Source organism: Camelina sativa, chromosome 3 (genome assembly GCF_030686135.1).
Source record: "Camelina sativa cultivar CO46 ecotype springtype chromosome 3, ASM3068613v1".
Lineage (NCBI taxonomy): Eukaryota > Viridiplantae > Streptophyta > Magnoliopsida > Brassicales > Brassicaceae > Camelina > Camelina sativa.
In genome coordinates, this window is record NC_141882.1 from 1,700,695 (window position 1) to 1,722,419 (window position 21,725).

At 37.4% G+C, this 21,725-nt stretch overlaps 4 protein-coding genes across 5 annotated transcripts; 2 read left to right on the plus strand and 2 right to left on the minus strand.

The window, feature by feature from the left end:
• Positions 1-23: 23 nt before the first annotated feature.
• Positions 24-3,532, minus strand: LOC104762596 (uncharacterized). The gene is made up of 2 exons (XM_010485921.3): positions 754-3,532; positions 24-663 (listed from the first exon to the last, which is right to left on the minus strand). Exons 1-2 carry the CDS (start codon positions 2,377-2,379, stop codon positions 295-297), a joined length of 1,995 nt encoding a protein of 664 aa, XP_010484223.1. The 5' UTR covers positions 2,380-3,532; the 3' UTR covers positions 24-294.
• Positions 3,533-4,148: 616 nt separating this feature from the next.
• On the plus strand, positions 4,149-7,666 carry LOC104762630 (uncharacterized). Of its 2 annotated transcripts, none has more exons than XM_010485940.2 (9): positions 4,149-4,398; positions 4,788-5,510; positions 5,604-6,054; positions 6,151-6,249; positions 6,417-6,617; positions 6,710-6,798; positions 6,885-6,984; positions 7,087-7,185; positions 7,274-7,666. In XM_010485940.2, the coding sequence occupies exons 1-9, from the start codon at positions 4,334-4,336 to the stop codon at positions 7,334-7,336; spliced, it is 1,890 nt and encodes a 629-aa protein (XP_010484242.2). In that variant the 5' UTR covers positions 4,149-4,333; the 3' UTR covers positions 7,337-7,666. The 2 variants fall into 2 exon arrangements, with proteins under 2 accessions (XP_010484242.2, XP_010484234.2); XM_010485932.2 differs by having other exon boundaries at positions 4,238-4,398; positions 6,707-6,798.
• A 21-nt stretch (positions 7,667-7,687) lies between these two features.
• Positions 7,688-8,483, minus strand: LOC104762621 (uncharacterized). Its single transcript, XM_010485951.3, has one exon. It carries the CDS (start codon positions 8,477-8,479, stop codon positions 7,919-7,921), a length of 561 nt encoding a protein of 186 aa, XP_010484253.2. The 5' UTR covers positions 8,480-8,483; the 3' UTR covers positions 7,688-7,918.
• A 1,959-nt stretch (positions 8,484-10,442) lies between these two features.
• LOC104762652 (26S proteasome non-ATPase regulatory subunit 1 homolog B) lies at positions 10,443-16,265 on the plus strand. Its single transcript, XM_087507908.1, has 13 exons — positions 10,443-11,028; positions 11,531-11,600; positions 11,811-11,916; positions 12,216-12,324; positions 12,405-12,573; positions 12,841-13,301; positions 13,408-13,543; positions 13,631-13,879; positions 13,982-14,202; positions 14,298-14,556; positions 14,676-14,908; positions 14,993-15,491; positions 15,797-16,265. Exons 1-13 carry the CDS (start codon positions 10,883-10,885, stop codon positions 16,142-16,144), a joined length of 3,006 nt encoding a protein of 1,001 aa, XP_087364034.1. The 5' UTR covers positions 10,443-10,882; the 3' UTR covers positions 16,145-16,265.
• Positions 16,266-21,725: the final 5,460 nt, after the last annotated feature.

Here is a 21,725-nt window from a genome sequence, read left to right on the forward strand (position 1 = left end):
TATATAATAATCATATGCAACGATTAATACCAAAAGACAGAGAAAGAATCATAAGCAAATATAAATAAAGTCACAACAGCATTAACCCACATCATTCCTCAATTTCGCCCACCCACTATATATTTAAATTGAATCTGTTTTTTCCCTGGTTTATTAGTACAAGAACCAGGAAAAAAGTTCCATTTGTTTTTTCTTTTTCTTCCGGTAGTAATATAATCTGCTAGATTTTTCCTATTTCAGTATTTTATGTTCTCAGAGACAAAGAAAGATGATCTTCTTACTTGTGTTACTCCTTCAGCTGATCTGAGTTGACTTACCCTTCTTAGCCTTATTCTTCTCTTGGATCTTCTTCTTCTTCTCTTCAGATGTGATCCAATTGTATCCCCTTGGAATTGCAAATGGGTCTTGATCGTTCTCGGCTTTACCGATATTAATAACTCCAGAGCTCGAGCTTGTTGATGGACGCTGGCTCGGTGTTTTGATCCACTGAAACCATGAGGATGATGAGCCTGATGAGTTCTGTGTTTCTTCTCTAGGACTGTTCTGAACTGAAGAATTGGGACTTGATGGTGGCGTGACAAACTCATCTTCAATAGCTTCTAGCTCTTCAAACTTTGTAAATGTAACAAGTACTCTAATCGTAGGAATCACCGGAATAGCAACCTGCAGTAAGAAAATATCCAAATGAAATGAGCAACTAGTTGGACTAAAATGATGATTCTGATCACAGAAGGTTATATAAACAGAACAGACCTTGACTGGGAATGTTCCGGAAGGTAGTTTCGTAGTCATAAGCTCTCTCAAACGCCGAATCGCTTTGACTTTGTTTGCAAGGATATCAAGCAATGGAAGAAGTTCTTTTGTCTGTAATGGAAACCTCTCAGAAAGCCAAAGAACTGGTCTAAGCCCTTTCTTGTACTCGTTCTCTTTGCTTCCTTCTTTTCGCTTGCTACTTCCGCTGCCTTCTGATGTTGAAGCTGCTTTTGATGAATCTCTTAATCCTCGATTCTCGTCCCTCACAACAGTCTCCACCGTTGAGTGTCTTCCAGGTTTTATCGGTCTTCCTCCACGAGATGGAGAATCATCGTCCCCAAGAAGATCGCTTACTTTCTCATCGACACTAAGTGAACTTCTTGGAGGAACACTACTTCGTTTGTGCCCTTCCTCTCGTTTCCTCCATCCACTGAACCATCCTTTCTTCTCCTGTTTGCAATACCCGTTTCCATCCGTTACTGGAATCTCTCGCTCCTCGAAGGAACAACTATTCTGCTTTTGAGAAACCCTAGAGCTCTCGCTGTTAGAAGATTCTTCCGGTGAATCCAACTTGAGCGCTAACTCCAGCTGCTTCTTCTCGTCTTCCGTCAAGATATCTCCAAGATCCTCGCTTTCTGTATCGTTTTCTTGATTAGTGTTTGAGAAAAGCTCCTCATCGGTCATTGCACCCGGCACTCTTCTTGATTTTATACTAACAACTACGTTGTGCATATCATACACTTTAGCTTTCCACTGCCCAACCATCTCTGTCTTCTCTTGACGCCTCCATGTTAATTGCGGGAAGAGAACAGCTTGAGTAACATCGATCCCGGGTCTGAAAATGCTTGTCTTGGACATTGCAGCCACTTCTTGGCGAACTTCTTCTTCTGACGCCGCAGCTCCAGCGCCGTCTAAAGCATTCATTATCTCCTTATCTTTATGTGAAATCATAAGAAGAGAACCGGAAGGAACTTTACCATCCTCAGACCCATCTCCAAGAAAAAGTATAGTCTGATCTGATCTTTGAATCCTGAAACCATCAAAACCAGCCAACGTCATATCCGCTCTAAGATTTGCACCCCTCTTCCAAATCTTATAAGTATCCGAAGGCGCCACCCTTGAAATGAAAGGTATGACAGAACTCTCGAAATGGAAAGTGATCTCCATGTAGAAATCTCTCATTCTATGCATGGTAGCCAGAAGCCGAGGCAACCTCCTGCACCATTTAGCCCAAGCCAAAGGCTGATAATGCCTCACGATGATCATAGCGATCCTCTCTTCTCTACCACAAATAGCTTCTTGTAGTGCGCTCCATCCATGCTCATTCTGCAAGCTCCAATCAGCACCCGATGCCATAAGCATCTCCGCGGAGGTCTCATCACCGAGCTTCACAGCTAAATGGAGAGCCGTGTCTCGGTTCACGACGTCACGCCTGTCTATAATAGAAGCGATTGAATCAGCTTTTGTCTCTTCAGCTACAGAAGCTGCTTCATTCTTAACCTCAGAAGGGTCACGCATCTTAGGAAGAGCGGATAACAATTTCTTGAGACCAGCATAATCTCTGGTGACAACAGCGTGATGAACAGGGCTATGACCGTACTTGGTAACATCAATGCTGCTTGCCATATCTCTCACTAGTGGGATGGGATATAACAAACTAAAAGCTTTTTAAGGACTCAAAGAGAAACCTAACTCGAGTAGTTACATCATCTTAAAACCTAAAACCCTTTCAACCCAAGACCAATTTATAAACCTAATTGCAACCAAATCTGGAAAAATTGGAGATAAAACCCAAAACCCAAGCAAAATCCCCAAATGGCTAGAGGAAAGCCGACAGCTTTGAACAGATATAAGACGCTAGGAATCGAAATTCAAATCATTCAACAACCCGAAAAAACAGATCGAAATTGGAAATCCTAAACCCAGAAAAAAAAATATTTGCCAAAAAAGGAAACTTTTTGGTATACCCAGATCAAGAAGCAGAGAGACCAAAGAAGGACGATTGGATCAAAGAGCTGCTGCTACCAACCACCACAAGTAAGGGGAAGTTATCTTCCTTTTTATTTCGCTGTAGAGAGAAGAGAGCAAATGATTCTAGCCTTTCCCCGGAAAGCCAAAAAAAAACACACACAAAAAGAAGCCTCGAGATTCGTTGCTTCCGAGGAATCAGATCCGACCCAGATCGGGGAAAACCCACCCGAGAAGATTTGGTCTTGTGGAAAAAGAAGAGATCTAAAGCAGAGACAAGTACAAGAGTAAGATTTTTTCCAAGTTGTGGAAGAAAGGAATAAATTTTCTTGAGAGAGAGAGAGAGAGGCAGAGGAACCGAAGATGGACACGGTTCCTTTTGGCTGTCGTCTCTCCAATGGGAAGGTTCAAAGTCCCGGTCGGGAAGCTTACATGGAATCTTGAAACAACTTTACTAGTTTAGATTTCATAACCGTTAAAAGCTAGCTACCTCCTCCCCACTTTAATGAATATATTGAATTCAATAGTCAGATTTTATTATCAAAAGTCATAAGTAACAACAATTAGCATTATACATATTAGAAAATCATGTAGAACGAATTTACTAGAATTGAAACAAAACAAATATTAGAAATTAGTTACCAAACAAAATACTAAGAGTAATGTTTTTTTACTTTAAATAGTATACATTATATATATTGGATGGAGAAAAAGCCAAATTGAAAGGAAAAAAAAAAAAAAAAGAGAGAAGATATTTCCTCGAATAATTCATTAAGAAACGGCCAAAATAATTGGTTTTGAGGCAATTGGTGACTTGATTATCCCAATAAATGATTTTATTGTACTATGTTTTTTTTTTGTTTTTCTTAGTTTTGCTATTAAACAAATCCCAAAGAAAAAAAGTACATTTGTCCTATATTTTTGTCAAAACTTACTTGATGATGATGAGTCATGAGTGCGTTCAATGCGTATGTAACTGATTTCGAATATATAGCTATTTTAAATTTTAAACTATATTAAATTGACTTTGAAAAATCTATTTTATCGTTGAAAGCGAAACAATGCCGTAAATCTCAACCTCTAATATTAAGTAATCAAATTGTTAATATCAGTTTGCATTAGCTTATACTTTATGAAATTTTAAAGTATTTCGAAGCCACATATGTAATGCATCAAAATAAGAATGGTATTTAGAGTTGTTAACAATACGACATAATCAAATTAGAATTGGACTCTAACTAGAGTTTTTTCTGTTGAAAACTTGTTTTTCTTTTTACTCGTATGACCAAATAATAATAATAATAATAATAATAATAATGTCTTATTTGTAAATATGTGTAGTGGATATACTGTTTACGAATACTATTCAAAATTGACTTGAGTAATTTGACCGCAGTTTAATTGTGTTAGCCAATTTAAATAAAAAAGAGGCATCTTTCTTTGTAAAAAAGCCCAACTTATTGGACCTTAAACCCAGTTTAAATTGTGTACGCCTACAGCATTAATTATCGATGAACCCGACCCAGTAATCCCTAACCCGACCCGGAATAATCTGAGGTCCAATCGTTGCACCCCCATTGAGGAAGAGGGGAGAGATAGGGCAGATTCATCGATGCAGTTAGCTCCGCATCGAACAACTAGGGTTTCGGTTCTCACTTTCGAATCACATTCAATCGGGTAATATTCCTATCTCCTTTTGTATTTCAGATTTGTTCTCTGCGATTATTTTTTTTTTTCTGGAGACGAAGATTTTTTGATTTTTTGATATTCTCGTTCTGGTGTATCTAAAATTCCCACGAATCTTCGTTTTTCTGGTAGTTTCGTTGGCTTAATCCCTCAGACAATAATTAATTTGAAGGCACGTCCATAAAAATTCTGCAAATTCCGATTGAAAAAGTTCTCTTGTGTGTTCTTAACGTTTGGTGAAATTGTGTTTGCTTTAAGTTATAATCTGAGGTTTTTGTTTTGAATAATCTCAAAACATCTCATTAATCAGAAAAAGTCTACTGCTAATTTACAATGCTTTCAATTTCTTAACTGTTTATTTTTGTTTTCAACTGTTTCAGGATGGAGAACACTGACTTTGACATGGTAATCACCATACCTGATACTCCAGATAGACCAGTACGAACTAGAGAGGTTAAGAGAAGACCACCTTCTCCAGAAGCACCAGTGAGATATCAAGGAGAAGAGGACCGTAATTACATTAGTGATAGAACCAGAGCAATCCTCGAAACTGGTGGAAACCGTGAAATTTCTGATACGCTAACTCGCTCGCGTGCTTCAGGAGGCACTTCTTTGTTTAGGAGACCAGCGGTTGAGAAGTATAAAGGGAAATCCATCTCCGTTGATCCATGCGGGGCTCGTGCAGAGAGGAATCCGGTTTTAAATCTAAATCAACTCAATGGACATGCTGCATCTAAAGACATAAATGGTTGTTCTCCTTTACGAGGTGATCATAACTCTTTTATGCTGCCTCCTGGGAATAGTAATAAGGGCAAAGAAAAAGCAGATTGTGGCTCTGTTTCTAATAGAGAAACAATTGACCTCTCCAGTGACAGACAACAGAACAGAGGCACTAAGAGATTGGTTAGACATGGCTGCATATCTCCACATGGAATAGCAGCTAGAGCTAGACTAGCTGCTGACACCAGTTCCAAGGAAACAGTTAGTGTGGAGCAGGAACTAGCTTCTGAAACTTCAACTTCCATTGGCATAAGAGAGATTGTTTCTGGAATTGATATTCACGGAAGGTCTAGAGGCAAAAGACCAGAAAGTTCGCGTAGCAGGTAATAGTTTTCCTTTATCTTCTTATATTAGATGTTTGTATGGATGGATATCAAAAGGATGTGGTGCTATAAGAGTTTTTATTCTTTGTATAGGGTGGCGAGTAGAGATGGGTCGGAGGGGTGGGTTAGTACGCGTAGCCGGAATCAGAGGGATGAGAGTGACACACGCGGAATTTGTAGTTTTGTTTCCGGACTTGATGTGCATGAAACCGGTGTGGTTGAAAGAGAAACAAGACAACAACGACGGCGGAGGAATGGATTTACTAGTTCAAGGGCTTCAAATGAGCCAGAAGTTACTGTTATTACATCTCCTGGGGAACCATCTAATTCAAGGCCACCACGAATTCAGAACCATCAAAGACGCAACACTCAAGTGTTGGAAATTGAAGATTCATCTCCTGAAGTACGGGTCTTCGGCGGTCCTACACATATTGAAAACGGTGTATCTGATTTGAATGTAAGACAAATAGAAGCAGATGAGATTTTGGCCCGTGAATTGCAAGAACAGTTGTACCAAGAAGAGAGGTTGATCAGACATGAGCAGGTAGATCTCCGAGTTCCCTTTCTTTGGATGTCTTCTTTTATGTTCCATCCTTTTTATCAACTAAGGTTCTTATTTCGACTTGATACGTTGGAACAGATGGATTTAAACTTAGCCAGGATGTTGGAACAAGAAGAGAACTCTCTCCGTGCTTCTTCTAGTCGTTCTTCTACTCGTAATACCCGAAACTCTAGTACCGTAAGTGATGGACAACGAAACTTTTCTGTGTTGGCGTTTTTTAATCTGGTACTTTCGATTTGCTGTGTTTAGAGGCGGGACTAAACATTATCAAACAGTGCACTTGGCTTTAGGCTCCTTTTGAATATCTTACCCGCTGTTTTAATGCCAATGAATATTAATTACAGATTGCAGCAAACCCTGGTGGGAGAAGTCGCCTGGAAGCACGACTACAACAACGTTCTTTAAGGAGGCGATTGAATCCTCCACAGGCTCGTGCTCCTGTTAGAGCACCACCACGGGGTCGAGGTCATCGTTTAGGTCGTGTACCTGGTTTTCTAGACGGAGCTATGAATCTCAGTTTTCCAAATGATATGAGCTTTGACGAGGTACTCTTTTAACCATGTTTATATCCCTAATGTCGCTGATGTTCTATTAAGCATCATAACTAATAATCCTTTACCCCTTTTAAATGTAGCAGAGGTTGGATTTTTTGGAGGGACTAGAGAATGCTATTGAACACACCATTAGCAGTAGGAATCTTCTTCATATGGATCGTGACTTTAACGAGTATGGTATCTTGTATATTTGTCTCCTTATTTTACTATGATTCTTCAATAAGTGAAGCTTGATAGTTTTAACCATTTTTGATGCAGAGATGATTACGAAATGCTGCTAGCTCTTGATGATAACAACCATCGACATGGCGGCGCTTCTACTCAACGCATTAACGACTTACCAGAGTCTACAGTTCAGGTAAGCTAAAAGGTTCACATGTACAACACAGTTTTTTCATATCGAAATTTTGTTTACTAAAAAGCTTTCTCTTTGGTGTCATATGTTGGTGATAATATGCAGACTGATAAGTTTGAAGAAACGTGTGTTATTTGTCTGGAAACACCGACGATCGGAGACACCATACGTCATCTCCCCTGTTTGCACAAATTCCATAAAGATGTAAGTTTTTTACTGATTCGAATCAAAAACCCCTCCTTATTAGATATGAGAAATTCGAAATATCAACAATTGTTTATGAACTGTGCAGTGTATTGATCCGTGGCTAGGACGGAGTAAAGCATGTCCGGTTTGCAAATCCTCAGTTACTTGACAAGGTTCTCAAAACTCACCCGAGAACGTAATAAAAATTACCATTTTACCCTTCCAAACCGTGGATCTCTGGAATCATTTTCCTGGTAACTGGTAAGCCAGTCATTCTTCGCCATCGGTTTAGATGAACTCATGAAACGGTTTTTGTACTAGCGTTCTCGCGCGAGGAAGTAACTTTTTATCGCTGTGATTATTTTGTCAGGTTTAATTTCTTAGCTAATAAGAACTGTTAAAGTTAGTTGGTTTTAGTATTATCGCTTTAGTTTTTTCTGGTCTCGGTTAAACGTATACTTTTTTTAATTGCACAAGGCTTCAAAGTTCCTATATAAAACTAGTCTTACTAAGTATAATATTTTTTCTTTAAATCGTTTTATCCATTTTATTTACACGAAGAAGCAAGATAAGAGACAATCATATAAGAGGAAAAGTGGAAAACAATTAAAGGGAAACGACAGACATTTCAGTTATTATTTCATATGTTTAGATTTTAACGAATTAGTTTACTTAAATAGTTAAATGACAATACTCATGCATGGGGATTATTATAGCCCCTCGGCAATGCACACAACGGTTTGCCAAATCCTCAGTGACCTCCACCGCCAATTCCTCCCCCAACCTCATTACCGGCTCCTCCACCAATTTCTTTACCAGTTCCTCCGACGATTCCCCCAATGGCTCCACCATCAGCTCCCTTGTCAGCTCCTTTACCGGCTCCACCATCAATTCCTTTACCGACTCCGCCGCCAACTCCTTTGCCGAATCCACCGTCGTCAACTCCTTTACCGGCTCCACCGCCACCAAATCCACCGCTTATTCCACCACCAAAGCCTCCAATGCTGCCTCCAATCCAACCGCCACCTGATCCAAAGCCGCCTCCACCGCCTAAGTCGCCCAAGCCTTTTTTGAAGCCCTTCTTGTAGATGCCACCTTTGTGGAGGAGAGGACGAGGGTGAGGGTGAGGAAACAAGTGCTTGTCATCACCCAACTCTGATGCTCCCATAGTAAAATCTGCGGCCAAAGCAAATAGCAAAACAAACACAAACGCTCTGCAGGCGATTAGACCCATGATTATTGGAAACTTAAAATGTTTGTTATTAAAAACTATTGGAAGAGGATGTATTTTATATGACATTGCTTGTTGCATGAGTAGTATATATAGAGAGAGACTTAGATAGAGACCGTGATAGCATAACTGCATAAGCACTTTTCGTCAACTGTACGTAGACTTAAATAAACCGGATCACTTGGTTTATTTCCTATGAGAGACAACTCCAGTTTGTTTGTTTTTCTTGATAAATGAAACGAAAGAGATTCAAGATCAACGTGTTTACAGTGTGGCTAATGACGATCAAAATCACAGAGGAAATATATGAAATGAACCCTAATCCTTCAATTAACAGAGTGATCAGCACCATGGGGATATGGCAAGAAACCAGCTGTATAGAGTAAACCAAAACCTGCCCGGTTCAACCTGTACAACAACTAGGATATAATTATTGTTGAGTAAGAGTTAAATGATATATAATTCACCGGTCACTGGGAAAAATTATCGTCTGCCCAACTGCCATATTGATCTCATCCAACACAAAAGAGAAAAGTATGATGCAAAATATAGTTGAAGAATTGGGGAACCTATGACAACAATTATTATACATACAGTTCGCTGAATTATTTTGATCATATCATAATTATATTTAACTTTGATTTAAGGATGTAGAGGTTTAAAGGCCACTAACAAAAAAATGTTTTGGCCAAAACAAGAAGCCGAAATATGAAATTGTGTGCGTATATCTCTCTTTTTTGCATGTTTATTCGTACAAATTATATGTATTGTCTAAGAGAAAATATCAAGTAGAATATAATTATATTCGACTGGAGAAAAAATGATATGGCCAAATTTGGTGGCTTAATATTTTGGATGACAGGCCATGTTAATTTTACGGAATATTGAAACCCCAAAATGTGATTTCATTTACTTTTGTGAGCTTAGCTTTTTTTTAGGCGTCTCATCAATCAATAATGCAAACCACAAACCCTCTCACATATGCTTACTTCCAAAACAAACAAATAAAGTTTTTTTTTTTTTTTCTCTCCTCAATCTCTCTTTCTCGGAGCAAGAATTAAGTTCTTATATACACCATCCATGGAGTAATTTATTAACGAAATAATGTATGCTTTCCTCTCTCATTATATAATAAACATGAGCAAATGATGGGGATTACCATGACAAGAGAGATACATACTTAAGATCCGTGAAGTTGATCAGTCGGTTTTAGGGATTTCTTCATTTGCTAGATTACAGAACATCTAAAACCATTCCAAACGTAAATGATCTAACACCAATTCAAGATCCGATTTTAGCACTCTTTAGCCAAACAACATCGCACACATATTTGATTATTCGCTAAAATTTAGCTCATCGATCACTAACCTAAGCTGAGGGAAATTGATTGATCATCATCTATCAGACCAAATGTAACACCAACAACAAGAGTTTGGAATTGGACAAGAAACCATATTACAAAACTCTATATTTATTTATATTTACATTGCGCAACTAAAAGGGGCCATTATATTATGGCCGTTTAATAGGTCCATTAAATAAACCTTATTATATACAGTACAGTAATGTGGCGCTCATTATATATGTTAGGGGTGAAAGTGAGTCAAGGGTAAATTTCAAGTGGTACTATTTGAAGTGTAAATTCCTACCCAGATAACAGATTGGTGTATTTTTCTACTTAAACTCTTACATAATTCAAATTTACTATCTAGACTTTGAATTGTTATCCATATTCGTACATTGACTCAAACAGCGTTAGTCAACCGTTAAATGTTTTGATCAATTTGACACGTAAGCGATGATATGTCAAGGTTATTGGGCTCGAAACCTTAAAACGACGTTGTTTTCAATTAAGATCTTTCCCCTAATTCAAAACACGTCATTTTAACTTTTAATTGTGAACGACGTCGTTTGCAATTAAGATCTTTTCCCATATTCAAAACACGTTGTTTTAACCTTTCACTGCAAACAACGTCGTTTTAAGGTTCCGAGCTCAACGACCTTGACACATCATCACTTAAGTGACAAATTGATCAAAACATTTAACGGTTGACTAACATTGTATGAGTCAATGAATGAATATGGGTAATGATTCGAAGTCTAGGTAGTAAATTTGAATTATGTAAGGATTTAGGTTGAAAAACACACATATATGTTGTTTGGATAAGAATTTACACTTTCGAAATAGTACGGGTTTAAATTTACCTTTTTCCCGGGGTGAAAGTATAATCTTAATAGAACTTAGGGGCATTGATTAAATAACTTGACTTGTTGGGTAAGTATCCTTAATATTCGATAAGTTTCGATGTTATATTTATTAATTTATTTAGACGGCTTATTCTGAAAAGTGAAGTCTCTCTCTCTGTCTCGATAAATTAGTTCGAGACGTCCCTTCCCTCGATCGAGGTTAAAGCTCGGTTCTTGTTCCTCCTTCTCCACACCGTTAGGGTTTTTTTTTTTCTTTCTTGAATTCCGATTAGGATAATGGCCGCCGTTATGGTTAGTTCGGCCGGTGGGTTACTTGCAATGCTCAATGAACCCCATCCTTCCTTGAAACTTCACGCTCTCTCTTATCTCAACAGATTGGTTGACCAATTTTGGCCCGAGATCTCCACCAGTGTTCCCATCATGTAATTCTCTCTTCCTTAGCTTTTTTTTTTCTTTTTCTTTTCTTATTGTTTTAGGGTTTTACTTGTTTAACTTCACTCGATCTGTTTGCTTGCTGGGAATTTTTGCGGTAAAGCTATTGGTGGGGTTTAGGGTTGCTTTTTCTTATTTTAGGACTTAGGATTCTTGAAATTCTAAGTTTTTTTTGGTCAGTCATGGACAGTTTTGTGTCGAGGTGAAGTTTTTGATTGGGAAAAGGAAAGCGTTGTAATGTCACAATTTGCAATAACTTTATCGGATTGCTTTAGTTCATCATTATGTAGATTCTTAATGCCAATGGACCCATTGTGTTATCTGACTTAAGTACGGCTCCGTTACTGACACGATGTACTTATTTTGTTCCCTTTGAAAGTTGTGGATCTACTGTACTTTTCTCATTCTTCTAGCTCGAGATCATACACTGTTATGTGCTGCTTAATATCTTGATTCTGAGACTCCTTTTTTTTCTTTTTTTTTTTTGGGTAGAGAGAGCTTATACGAAGATGAAGAGTTTGATCAGCATCAACGACAGCTTGCTGCATTGTTGGTCTCCAAGGTACAGTTTAGCTTTTTATTTAACTTAACACGATTACTTGTTGTGTATATATATATACTGGCCACATCTGTTAGTAGAGGAACTTGTGAAAGTTACACGAATGCATTATATGGTTGTTTCTCGTAAAAGCTGGTAGATAGTGGTATAAGTTTTAGAGCTTTGACCTTCTCTTGTTTCCTAATGATGATTGTTATCTTTTTCTTATCTCAGGTTTTCTATTACTTGGGTGAACTTAACGATTCATTGTCCTATGCCCTTGGAGCTGGATCCTTATTTGATGTTTCCGAGGATTCTGATTATGTTCATACTCTACTTGGTAAGGATATTGAAGCTTGTTGCTCTCCTCTCTTTTCATCTCCTTCCTAGACCTATGATGACAGTAAACAGTAGCTTGGATATTCTTGACCATAATATACATAAAGTCAAGTTAAATGCAATATGTATTAAGCAAATAGTTTAGTGTTTTAGACCACATCTTTTTCTAACTAATAAGACTTGCACATATATCTTTCTATCAGCTATCATTTGTAACTAATAAGCTTCGCACATTAGTCTTTCTTTTTATAAGATTTTTCTCCGATAAATTCACCACTAAGCTTCTGTTTTCGCTTTCAGCTAAAGCAATAGATGAGTATGCTATTCTCAGATCCAAGGCAGTCGAGTCAAGTGAGGCTGTGGAAATTGACCCGAGACTGGAGGCCATTGTTGAACGAATGCTAGACAAGTATGGGATGCCTAATTTAATTACTTTTTGACTCTCTTCTTTGTTATTTAATTTTACTCACATGATTTTCTGTTTTGCAGATGTATCACTGACGGAAAGTATCAACAAGCCATGGGCATTGCTATAGAATGTCGGAGATTGGATAAGTTGGAAGAATCGATTGTAAAGAGTGAAAATGTGCAGGGAACATTATCTTACTGCATTAATGTTTCCCACTCTTTTGTTAACCACAGAGAATATAGACATGAGGTGAGTGTACTCCCCACAGAACTGGAATTTAACAAGAGTAATATGTTTATGATACTATGAGTTGACTAGGATACATCTTCGTTTATCTTTCTTTGCAAATATAACGGTCATGCGGACCTTATATTGTATCTTCTCAACCACAGTTGTAAATTACACCTTGTAATTCATTGCATTCTTTATGTCGTAAATCAAAACACTTTTGTAGGTAATTTGGATTTACTGTTAATTTGCAAATGATACCATCCTTACGTTGTTTAATTCGTGTAGGTTCTTCGGTTACTCGTTAATGTCTACCAGAAGCTGGCTTCTCCTGATTATTTGAGCATTTGTCAATGCCTTATGTTTTTGGATGAACCACAAGGTGTTGCGAGCATATTGGAGAAGCTTCTACGCTCAGAGAGTAAGGATGATGCTTTATTGGCTTTGCAAATCGCTTTCGATCTCGTAGAGAATGAGCACCAGGCATTTCTCATGAGTGTGAGAGACCGCCTTCCAGCTCCCAAGACCCGTCCTGTAGAAGCAGTTCAAGCCGTTGAGACCTCTACTGCTCAAAATGAGAACAATGCAGGGGATGTACAGATGGCGGATGACACTCCATCTCAGACAATTGTGCATGAAACGATTCCTGCTGACGCTGTGTATGCTGAGAGGTTAACAAAGGTTAAGGGAATTTTATCTGGAGAGACATCAATACAGCTGACCCTCCAGTTTCTTTACAGCCATAACAAGTGAGGCAGTTAATTTCCCTTTACATTTCTTGAAAGGATATTTTGTTCTTAAGTCGTTTCTTCCAGATAGTAACATGCTTCAGCAATAACCATTGTTTGTCTGTAGATCGGACTTGCTAATCCTGAAGACAATAAAACAGTCCGTTGAGATGCGGAACAGTGTATGTCACAGTGCTACAATATATGCGAATGCTATAATGCATGCTGGAACGACAGTTGACACTTTCCTCAGGGAGAATTTGGTAAACTTTACTTTCACTATCATTTTTTTGCACTTTTTCAACGATAAAGATATGACATAGAATTTATTCTTCTTTTTGAATTGGCAGGATTGGCTAAGCAGGGCCACCAATTGGGCGAAGTTTAGTGCTACAGCAGGATTAGGTGTTATTCATAGTGGTCACTTACAACAAGGCAGGTCACTGATGGCTCCATACTTGCCTCAGAGAGGAGCAGGTGGTGGTGGGAGTCCTTATTCCGAAGGGGGTGCTTTATATGCTCTTGGCCTTATTCATGCCAACCATGGTGAGGGAATCAAGCAATTTCTTCGTGATAGCCTACGCAGCACTAGTCTTGAGGTACTTGGCTATATTTTTCTTCTGGATAGTCTTTCATTCTATCACCAAAAAGTTAGTCTTTTGTGTAGATTTGATTTTCATCAAAAAGAAATATGATTGCAGGTTATTCAACATGGAGCTTGTTTAGGTCTTGGTTTGGCTGCCCTTGGGACAGCTGATGAAGACATATACGATGATATCAAAAGCGTGCTTTACACTGACAGTGCTGTTGCTGGTGAAGCTGCCGGCATTAGCATGGGTCTGTTGTTGGTTGGAACTGCAACTGATAAGGCAAGTGAGATGCTCGCTTATGCTCACGAGACTCAGCATGAGAAGATAATAAGGTAATTTCAAATCTGGAAGAGGTTTTTTTGTTGTGTGTGGGTGCATGATAATTTCTTTCAGTCTTCAAATAACAAACATCTGATATTATGTTCAGGGGATTGGCTCTAGGAATAGCTCTCACAGTATATGGTAGAGAAGAGGGAGCAGATACATTGATTGAGCAGATGACTAGAGATCAAGATCCTATCATCCGTTACGGTGGAATGTATGCACTCGCATTGGCTTACAGTGGAACCGCTAACAACAAAGCCATCCGCCAACTCCTTCACTTTGCCGTGTCTGATGTCAGTGACGATGTCAGGAGGACTGCTGTTCTTGCACTTGGATTTGTCTTATACTCTGATCCAGAGCAGGTACTCCATATTCCTTTTAGCTCAATAAATTTTTGACGCTTAAGTCCATTTCTTTAGTGTTTTAAGGCTCTTGTGCTCGCTTACACTTATTAACTGGTTACACAATATTTAAACTGTAGACTCCCCGTATTGTATCCCTTCTTTCTGAGTCGTACAATCCGCATGTCCGCTATGGCGCAGCTCTTGCAGTTGGCATCTCTTGTGCAGGCACTGGCCTGAGTGAGGCAATATCCTTATTGGAGCCACTTACATCAGATGTGGTGGACTTCGTTCGTCAAGGTGCTCTGATTGCCATGGCGATGGTGATGGTCCAAATTAGTGAAGCAAGCGATTCTCGTGTTGGAGCATTTAGGTTAGTAAAGTTCTGATCTCTTCATCAAAGGAGGTAGGAAATAGTTCCCTTCTGAAGACTAAAATTCGTCTTGTGTTTTTGCAGGCGTCAACTTGAGAAGATAATACTTGACAAGCATGAAGATACAATGAGCAAGATGGGAGCAATTTTGGCTTCAGGTATTCTTGATGCTGGTGGAAGGAATGTGACGATAAGACTGCTCTCTAAGACAAAACATGACAAAGTCACTGCGGTCATTGGCCTCGCTGTCTTTAGCCAGTTTTGGTATTGGTACCCATTGATTTACTTCATAAGCTTGGCGTTCTCACCAACCGCGTTCATCGGTTTGAACTACGATCTCAAAGTCCCAAAGTTTGAATTCATGTCGCACGCAAAACCATCTTTGTTCGAGTATCCAAAACCAACCACGGTTGCTACAGCCAACACCGCCGCCAAATTACCAACTGCTGTGCTCTCAACCTCAGTCAAAGCGAAAGCTAGGGCTAAGAAAGAAGCAGAGCAGAAAGCTAATGCCGAAAGGTCTGGCAACGATGCAGGAAAAGCAAAAGCAGCGTCAGATGAGAAGGAAGCAGACTCTATGCAGGTAAAGTGCAAATCTTATTCCCAACATCGTGTATATATATATATTTTTTGGGGCAAAACATCTTCGTCTAAAAGGTCAATTCAAGATTAGTAAGTTTCTGTTATGGCCAATGGTAGTTTCGTGAACACATGCAATCTCATGATCATGATGATCCTATCTGATTGAATTGAAATTAATTTCTCTAACATTTTCTACTTTGTCCAATGCTGCTCCTATGATGAATCTCATGGTCATGATGAATCTGTCAGTCTCGTGTTTTGATCATATTTGGACCATTAACTATATCTTCTGTATGTTACTGCCAGGTTGATAGCACAGCTACAACAGTGGAGAAGAAGGTTGAGCCAGAAGCGACGTTTGAGATTCTAGTGAACCCTGCCCGTGTAGTCCCTTCACAGGAGAAATACATAAAATTGATGGAGGAAACTAGATATGTACCGGTGAAGTTAGCTCCATCAGGGTTTGTCCTTCTAAGAGACTTGCGTCCTCATGAGCCTGAGGTTCTGTCTTTGACTGATGCACCAACTTCAACAGCATCTCCTGCTGACGGTGCGGCAGCTACAGGACAAGGCGAACAAGCAACAACCACCTCGGCTATGGCCGTAGATGACGAGCCACAACCTCCACAAGCCTTTGAATACTCCTCTCCATGATTTTGTTTTTGGATTAGTGGGTAAATTTTTTTTCTGTTGAGTAAACAAAGAAACAGTTCCCATTTGTAAACTTGGAGGCTAGTACTTATTGCATCGGTTCCGTCCGACTTGTTCTCGTGTATTAGCTTCTTTTTATTTGTTTCTTTAAAAAATTTTGGTCATCAAACTCACAAGAGGCTGCTCAGAACGCTATCACCACAATGAACGGTCGCCAATTAAGCGGTAAGAAATTGAAAGTCCAGCATAAGAGACAACAGGCAACAGCAGAGTAAATTTAAATGTCCTAATAAAGGCTCAAAAATTCATTATCAAGTTATTATTTTATTTGGTATATCACATATAAAGTCCACAATTAATATTAATGGCTGTATAGTATTATTATTATTATTATTATTATGTTTGTAATTAATGTAATTATATTTAATTAAGAAAAATCAATGGGAGGTCCAAATTTCATATCTAAAAATTAAAGTGGTTCAAATAACTGTATTTTATTACTTAATTTCACTGTTCTTATATTCTTAAATGAATTCAATTACGATTAACACACAGTTTTAATTTATAGAATAGATTGATTTTTCGGAAAGAAATTCTAATTCATCATTTGGAAAAGTTTGCTAAAACCTTAAAACATGCATGTAGTCTAGTGTTTTGTGGTATAGATATTTTACTGCCCAAATGCAAATCTACATGTGTATGTTGTTATAACAAGAATATAATAATTTTACTATTAAAATGATATTTCGAAAAGGAGGAATGCATAACCCCGGTTAATTTGAGTCTTGGGAAAACATGATGATGTTTGATGACGAAAAGTCATGCATGATCTCCGATCTTTTTCTTCCTCTAGCATCTGCATCATGCATGCATATTAAGCTCAGTAGCAAGACCGGCTAAACCAGTCTTTTCTTGCACTTGTTGATTCGGCATCATGACTTTGCATGTTGCTGTCGTAGATCTGCGCCAGATGATGAATCGCTATCTCTTCTGCTTGCTGTTGTTCGGTAGCGTCACAATCTTCTTGTCCCTCTAGCATTTTATCCTCTCAAGCTCATCAGCAAAACCGGCTAAACCAGTCTCTTCTTACACTTGTTGAAATCATGTAGTCTTCTAGTGTTTAAATATCCTATAATGAAGTATCTTGATATTTTACTAAAACAATACATTCATCATCGTGAAATAAATCTAATCTATGTTAAAAAGATATAATTTCACCAAAACTAAAATAAAAATAAGTTAGGTGTATGACACACCCGGTTCAATAGGCAACATCAAAATAATAAAAGAAAAAAAAAACGAGACTAAAAGAGCAAAAAAAGACTGAAACAAAAATAAAGAAAAACTAAATTAACTCCGACGTGAATCGTTCCCGCATGTTCAGGTCCCCCATAAGGTCCCCCATAAGTAAAACTCGTATTGTCTGTCTTATTGACTTTGTAGTAGCTGGGGTTTGTTTCTCTTACTTCGAGATCGTAGGTCGGGCGTAAATCGTCCTTGTTAACTATAATTTCCAGATCACGCATATATGCAGCTTTGGCGCTGTTCGGAAGATACCCAGATCCCATTTGGGTTGTCGTGTGTCGACCGGAGACGGAATTCTCTTTTAATTCGTAATCATTTATTATTTCACCGCCCCATTCTGTCGATTCTGCGTGGTCAGTGAGTATAGTAAAGATCTCCATGGGCCAATAACCAACTGGAATAAGTGTGTCACTGTTCGGACCGACAGACAACCACCAGTGTCCAAGGTTTGGATCCTACATTATATATATATATATATTAAAAATTAGTTTTATAACAAAATAAAAATAAAAATATTAACCGTCTAACCTTCCAAATCTGGATTGTAATGGCTTCGATGTGGGGGTAGATAGCGCCTCCAAGAAGGACATTGCCACTGGTTTGTATAAAACCAGGACATTGAAGATTCGGGCATCCCACAGAAGTGTATGCATCATTCTACAAGGGGTTTTTTTTTTTTTTTTTTTTTTTTTTTTTTTGTCAACAGCCAATCGAGAGGAAAAAAGTATTATTAGTTTTATAGAAAACATATTGTCATAAAATTGAAGTGAACAAAAAAAAAAAACATAGCAAACACTTACTGTCCAGTAAATAAAGAGTCTAGACTGTTCATCCGAAAATCCTGAGGGAGACACCTATATAGAAAATAATTAAAAAAACAATTATATTGTTAGTCATATTGCATACATAAGTTATAAAATTAATATAAAACTTATATAACAAATAATCTTCTAACCTGCCATCCAGCTTCGATGCTGTTCATATCACCTCTTTCATATGAACCCGAGGTGAGCCAAAGTTGGCCTAAGCTGAACTCGTCGAATTGAGCAACTTTGGGGTGCCCAACACTCATTGTGACTTTTGTTCCATAGATATTTTGTGTACTCGTCGAATATACGATAGCATACTGTGCATACAATTCAGTTTAAAAAAGTTACTGATGAAAATTTTGGAGCAATTCATATTATAGAAAAACGGAAAAAGTCTTTATATTTACCTCATGTCCGCGGGTGAATTTAAATGCATCACTTTGTTCGCTTGACGAAGAAGATACGACAGCATGCTGTGCATACAAATCCGATATACAGTTAATATAGAAATAACAATTAGCATATTCACAAAAAAAAAATGATGAAATTTTGGAGCAGTTCATATTACAGAAAAACGGAAATATATTTACCCCATGTCGTCCTCTGCGGGTGAATTTAGATGCAGCACTAGAATTAGTAGCCCCGTTCTCCTCAGAAACTAATCCTTTCTTCCTATTCGGAATTATCCCGAGTCCTCTCCTAATCGGAATCGTCCCCTCGGGACATTCCGATCCATTACGACCGTTCCATATCTGCCAGCTGCTAACTCCATCTTCATTTTTGGCTGTGTTAGGAAGATTTCTTGGTATTTCCTGTATTCTATTTCATTTTTTTTTAAAAAAAAAAGGGAAAACATTGTAAGAACTTACTTAAATAAAACTGATATGTGTAAATGAGTAAAAAATATAATAAATAAACAAAGACCTGGAGCTTGTGATCATTGAGGAGAGGATGCGTGAACGACGGCTGAGCTAATATTTCTATGCACTCTATGATATCCCCGTCAGGACTCTGTTAGGTTTTACCAAAAAAAAAGGTTAATTATATGCTAATAATATATAAACATAAAATTTGTGTTGTGAACGTGCGGTTTAATTATTTACGTTGATGGTTGTAGTCGTTGTCGAGGCACCCACCGGAACGCAAAGAGTGAGTGTTAGTAAACACAAGAAGAGAGCCCTGCAAATAAAAATAAAATGAAATCATTGTCTTATTAGTTTGTGATCCTGAAAATAAATAAATATATATAAACCCTTACTGAAGCATACACATCTCAAACTAATTAAATCATGCACATATCTCTAGTAGCAAATATTCACCATGAAGAAGATTCTCGGATGATTTTTCTTCTTCTGAACGATGGCAAATTCATAGATACTGAATAGCCCACTGTAATCTCCTGAAAAGGTTGCATCTAATCAATCAAAGAAATATTAATTAGATACGAGAAAGAAGATAAAAGCATAATTACTTACTATTCCAATATCATAAAATATACTATAGATCGATCATTCATTACTCTCATAAGTCCACTAATTCTTCTCAAGAAGAGCAACTCAGATTTACAAATCATGAAAACATATATTAACCAGATTCTACAGAAGGATAGATTCACATATAAACACCATTATGATAGAAAAGGCTCAATCTTTCTTCAAGCCCTTGTTCATATTAAAACTCAGCTTTTACCTTACACACGAGAACACACATGGAACCACTCTCTTGTCTTCTTTTCTTTCCTTCTCTCTCTCTCTCTCTCTCTCTCTCTCTCTCTCTCTCTCTCTCTCTCTCTCTCTCTCTCTCTCTCTCTCTCTCTCTCTTAGCCCGATCTAAAAACCTTCCAAATTCTCTCGTTCTAGCGCTTGCTTTTCACAAAAGGAGTTCTCATCCTTACTTATATAATAAAACACGTAAAAGTAAACTTATGAGAAAAGTAAATAACAAAATATAAATCCTAAATAATTTCCTTAATCTTGAAATATAAAATGTAAAATAATTTCCTAAATAATATCTTCTGTACCACTTGGCATTTCTGTTACTTAACTAGATAAGACAATTCTGTACTTTCAGCAGATTTATTATTTATATTTAATGAACTCATGCATGCATGATTCAACTAATGGATGAGAATATGCTAAATATGCTAAGTGGAATTCTAACAGCATTCATATCCGATGAAAATGCTACGTGGACTTCATCGCTCGTAGGTTGCGAGTGGGTCGGACTTGATCATTAAAATTACCGATTTTTATTTTACCAACAATTAAAAGGGGGCGCAGCTTGAAATTAACTTGACCAATTCTGAAACTTGGTTGCAATTGCGGATCTCTTCTTGGTCTCGGTTGTTGAGAGTGCTAACTGGTATTGATTTGAAATCAGATAAAGATTCGGGCTTTGATGATGAGTCGTTAGGAGGGAATGAGAAAATTGTATAGGAAGCTGGTTTCTAACATGTTACTTCACATTCAGGGTTCCTTTTCTAGCAAGCTAGGTCATGTCTACAAAACCCTAATTTGATATGATCTAAAACAAAACAAAAAAAAAAAAACAATTTTTAAGTTTGTTATAAAAAAAATATGTACATAAAACATAAAATTTTGTATATGATTACAATACAAAATCTTTTGAATATGTCAAGTTTGTTATACCTTTTTGGTGATCAACTATTTATTTTAATGTTAGTTCAAGATATTTGAAATTGTTATACTAATGCAAAGTCCTATGATATGATGAAAATATGAACAAAACTCAATTTAGAATTAGAGGATATTATAGGGAGAGATTTGAAATTAGGTAAAATAAATCTCTTGCCAAGAAGTTGGGAGATTCAATTAAAAATGACAAGAGATTAAAGGAAGAAAAAGATCTCAGATGAAAAACAGTTCTTTTTCTCTTGATCACATAAACAAAACCACAATAATTGAATCTCCCAATTTGTAGGGATTAGTTTTTAAAAGGACATACTTTAGAAAAGTTCGTGAAATTATACTTTGATATTAAGAATTTGATGAACTAAATATTTTGTTAATTTATTTTTTATTTCTAATAAACATGTCTTGCGACCTTGTAAGGGAAGGCGCCTGACCACAATCATTTCTTTCCATTTTTGCGAGTGTTTAGATACACAAAGGCATGTCTGATCAACATAAAATAAACAAAAATAATAATACTCACAAACATATTTCGAGAGAACTAATAAATATTCAATATGAAATAAAGTAAATTCATATTCAATGTGAAATCTGTAGCAATTAGCCTCCCCCTCACCAGTACCAACTAGCCTAGTACCAACATCCCACAACATAAAAACATATTTTTGATTTAGGGAAAAAATGCTATTTTAAACAATCAATCAAATACATTTGGACCAAATATAGAGTGAGCTAAAACTCTTTATGAGGCAATAACTAATAAGAGCTCTAACTAATAATATCCATTTAATTTTACTCCGAGCTGAATCAGAATAATAT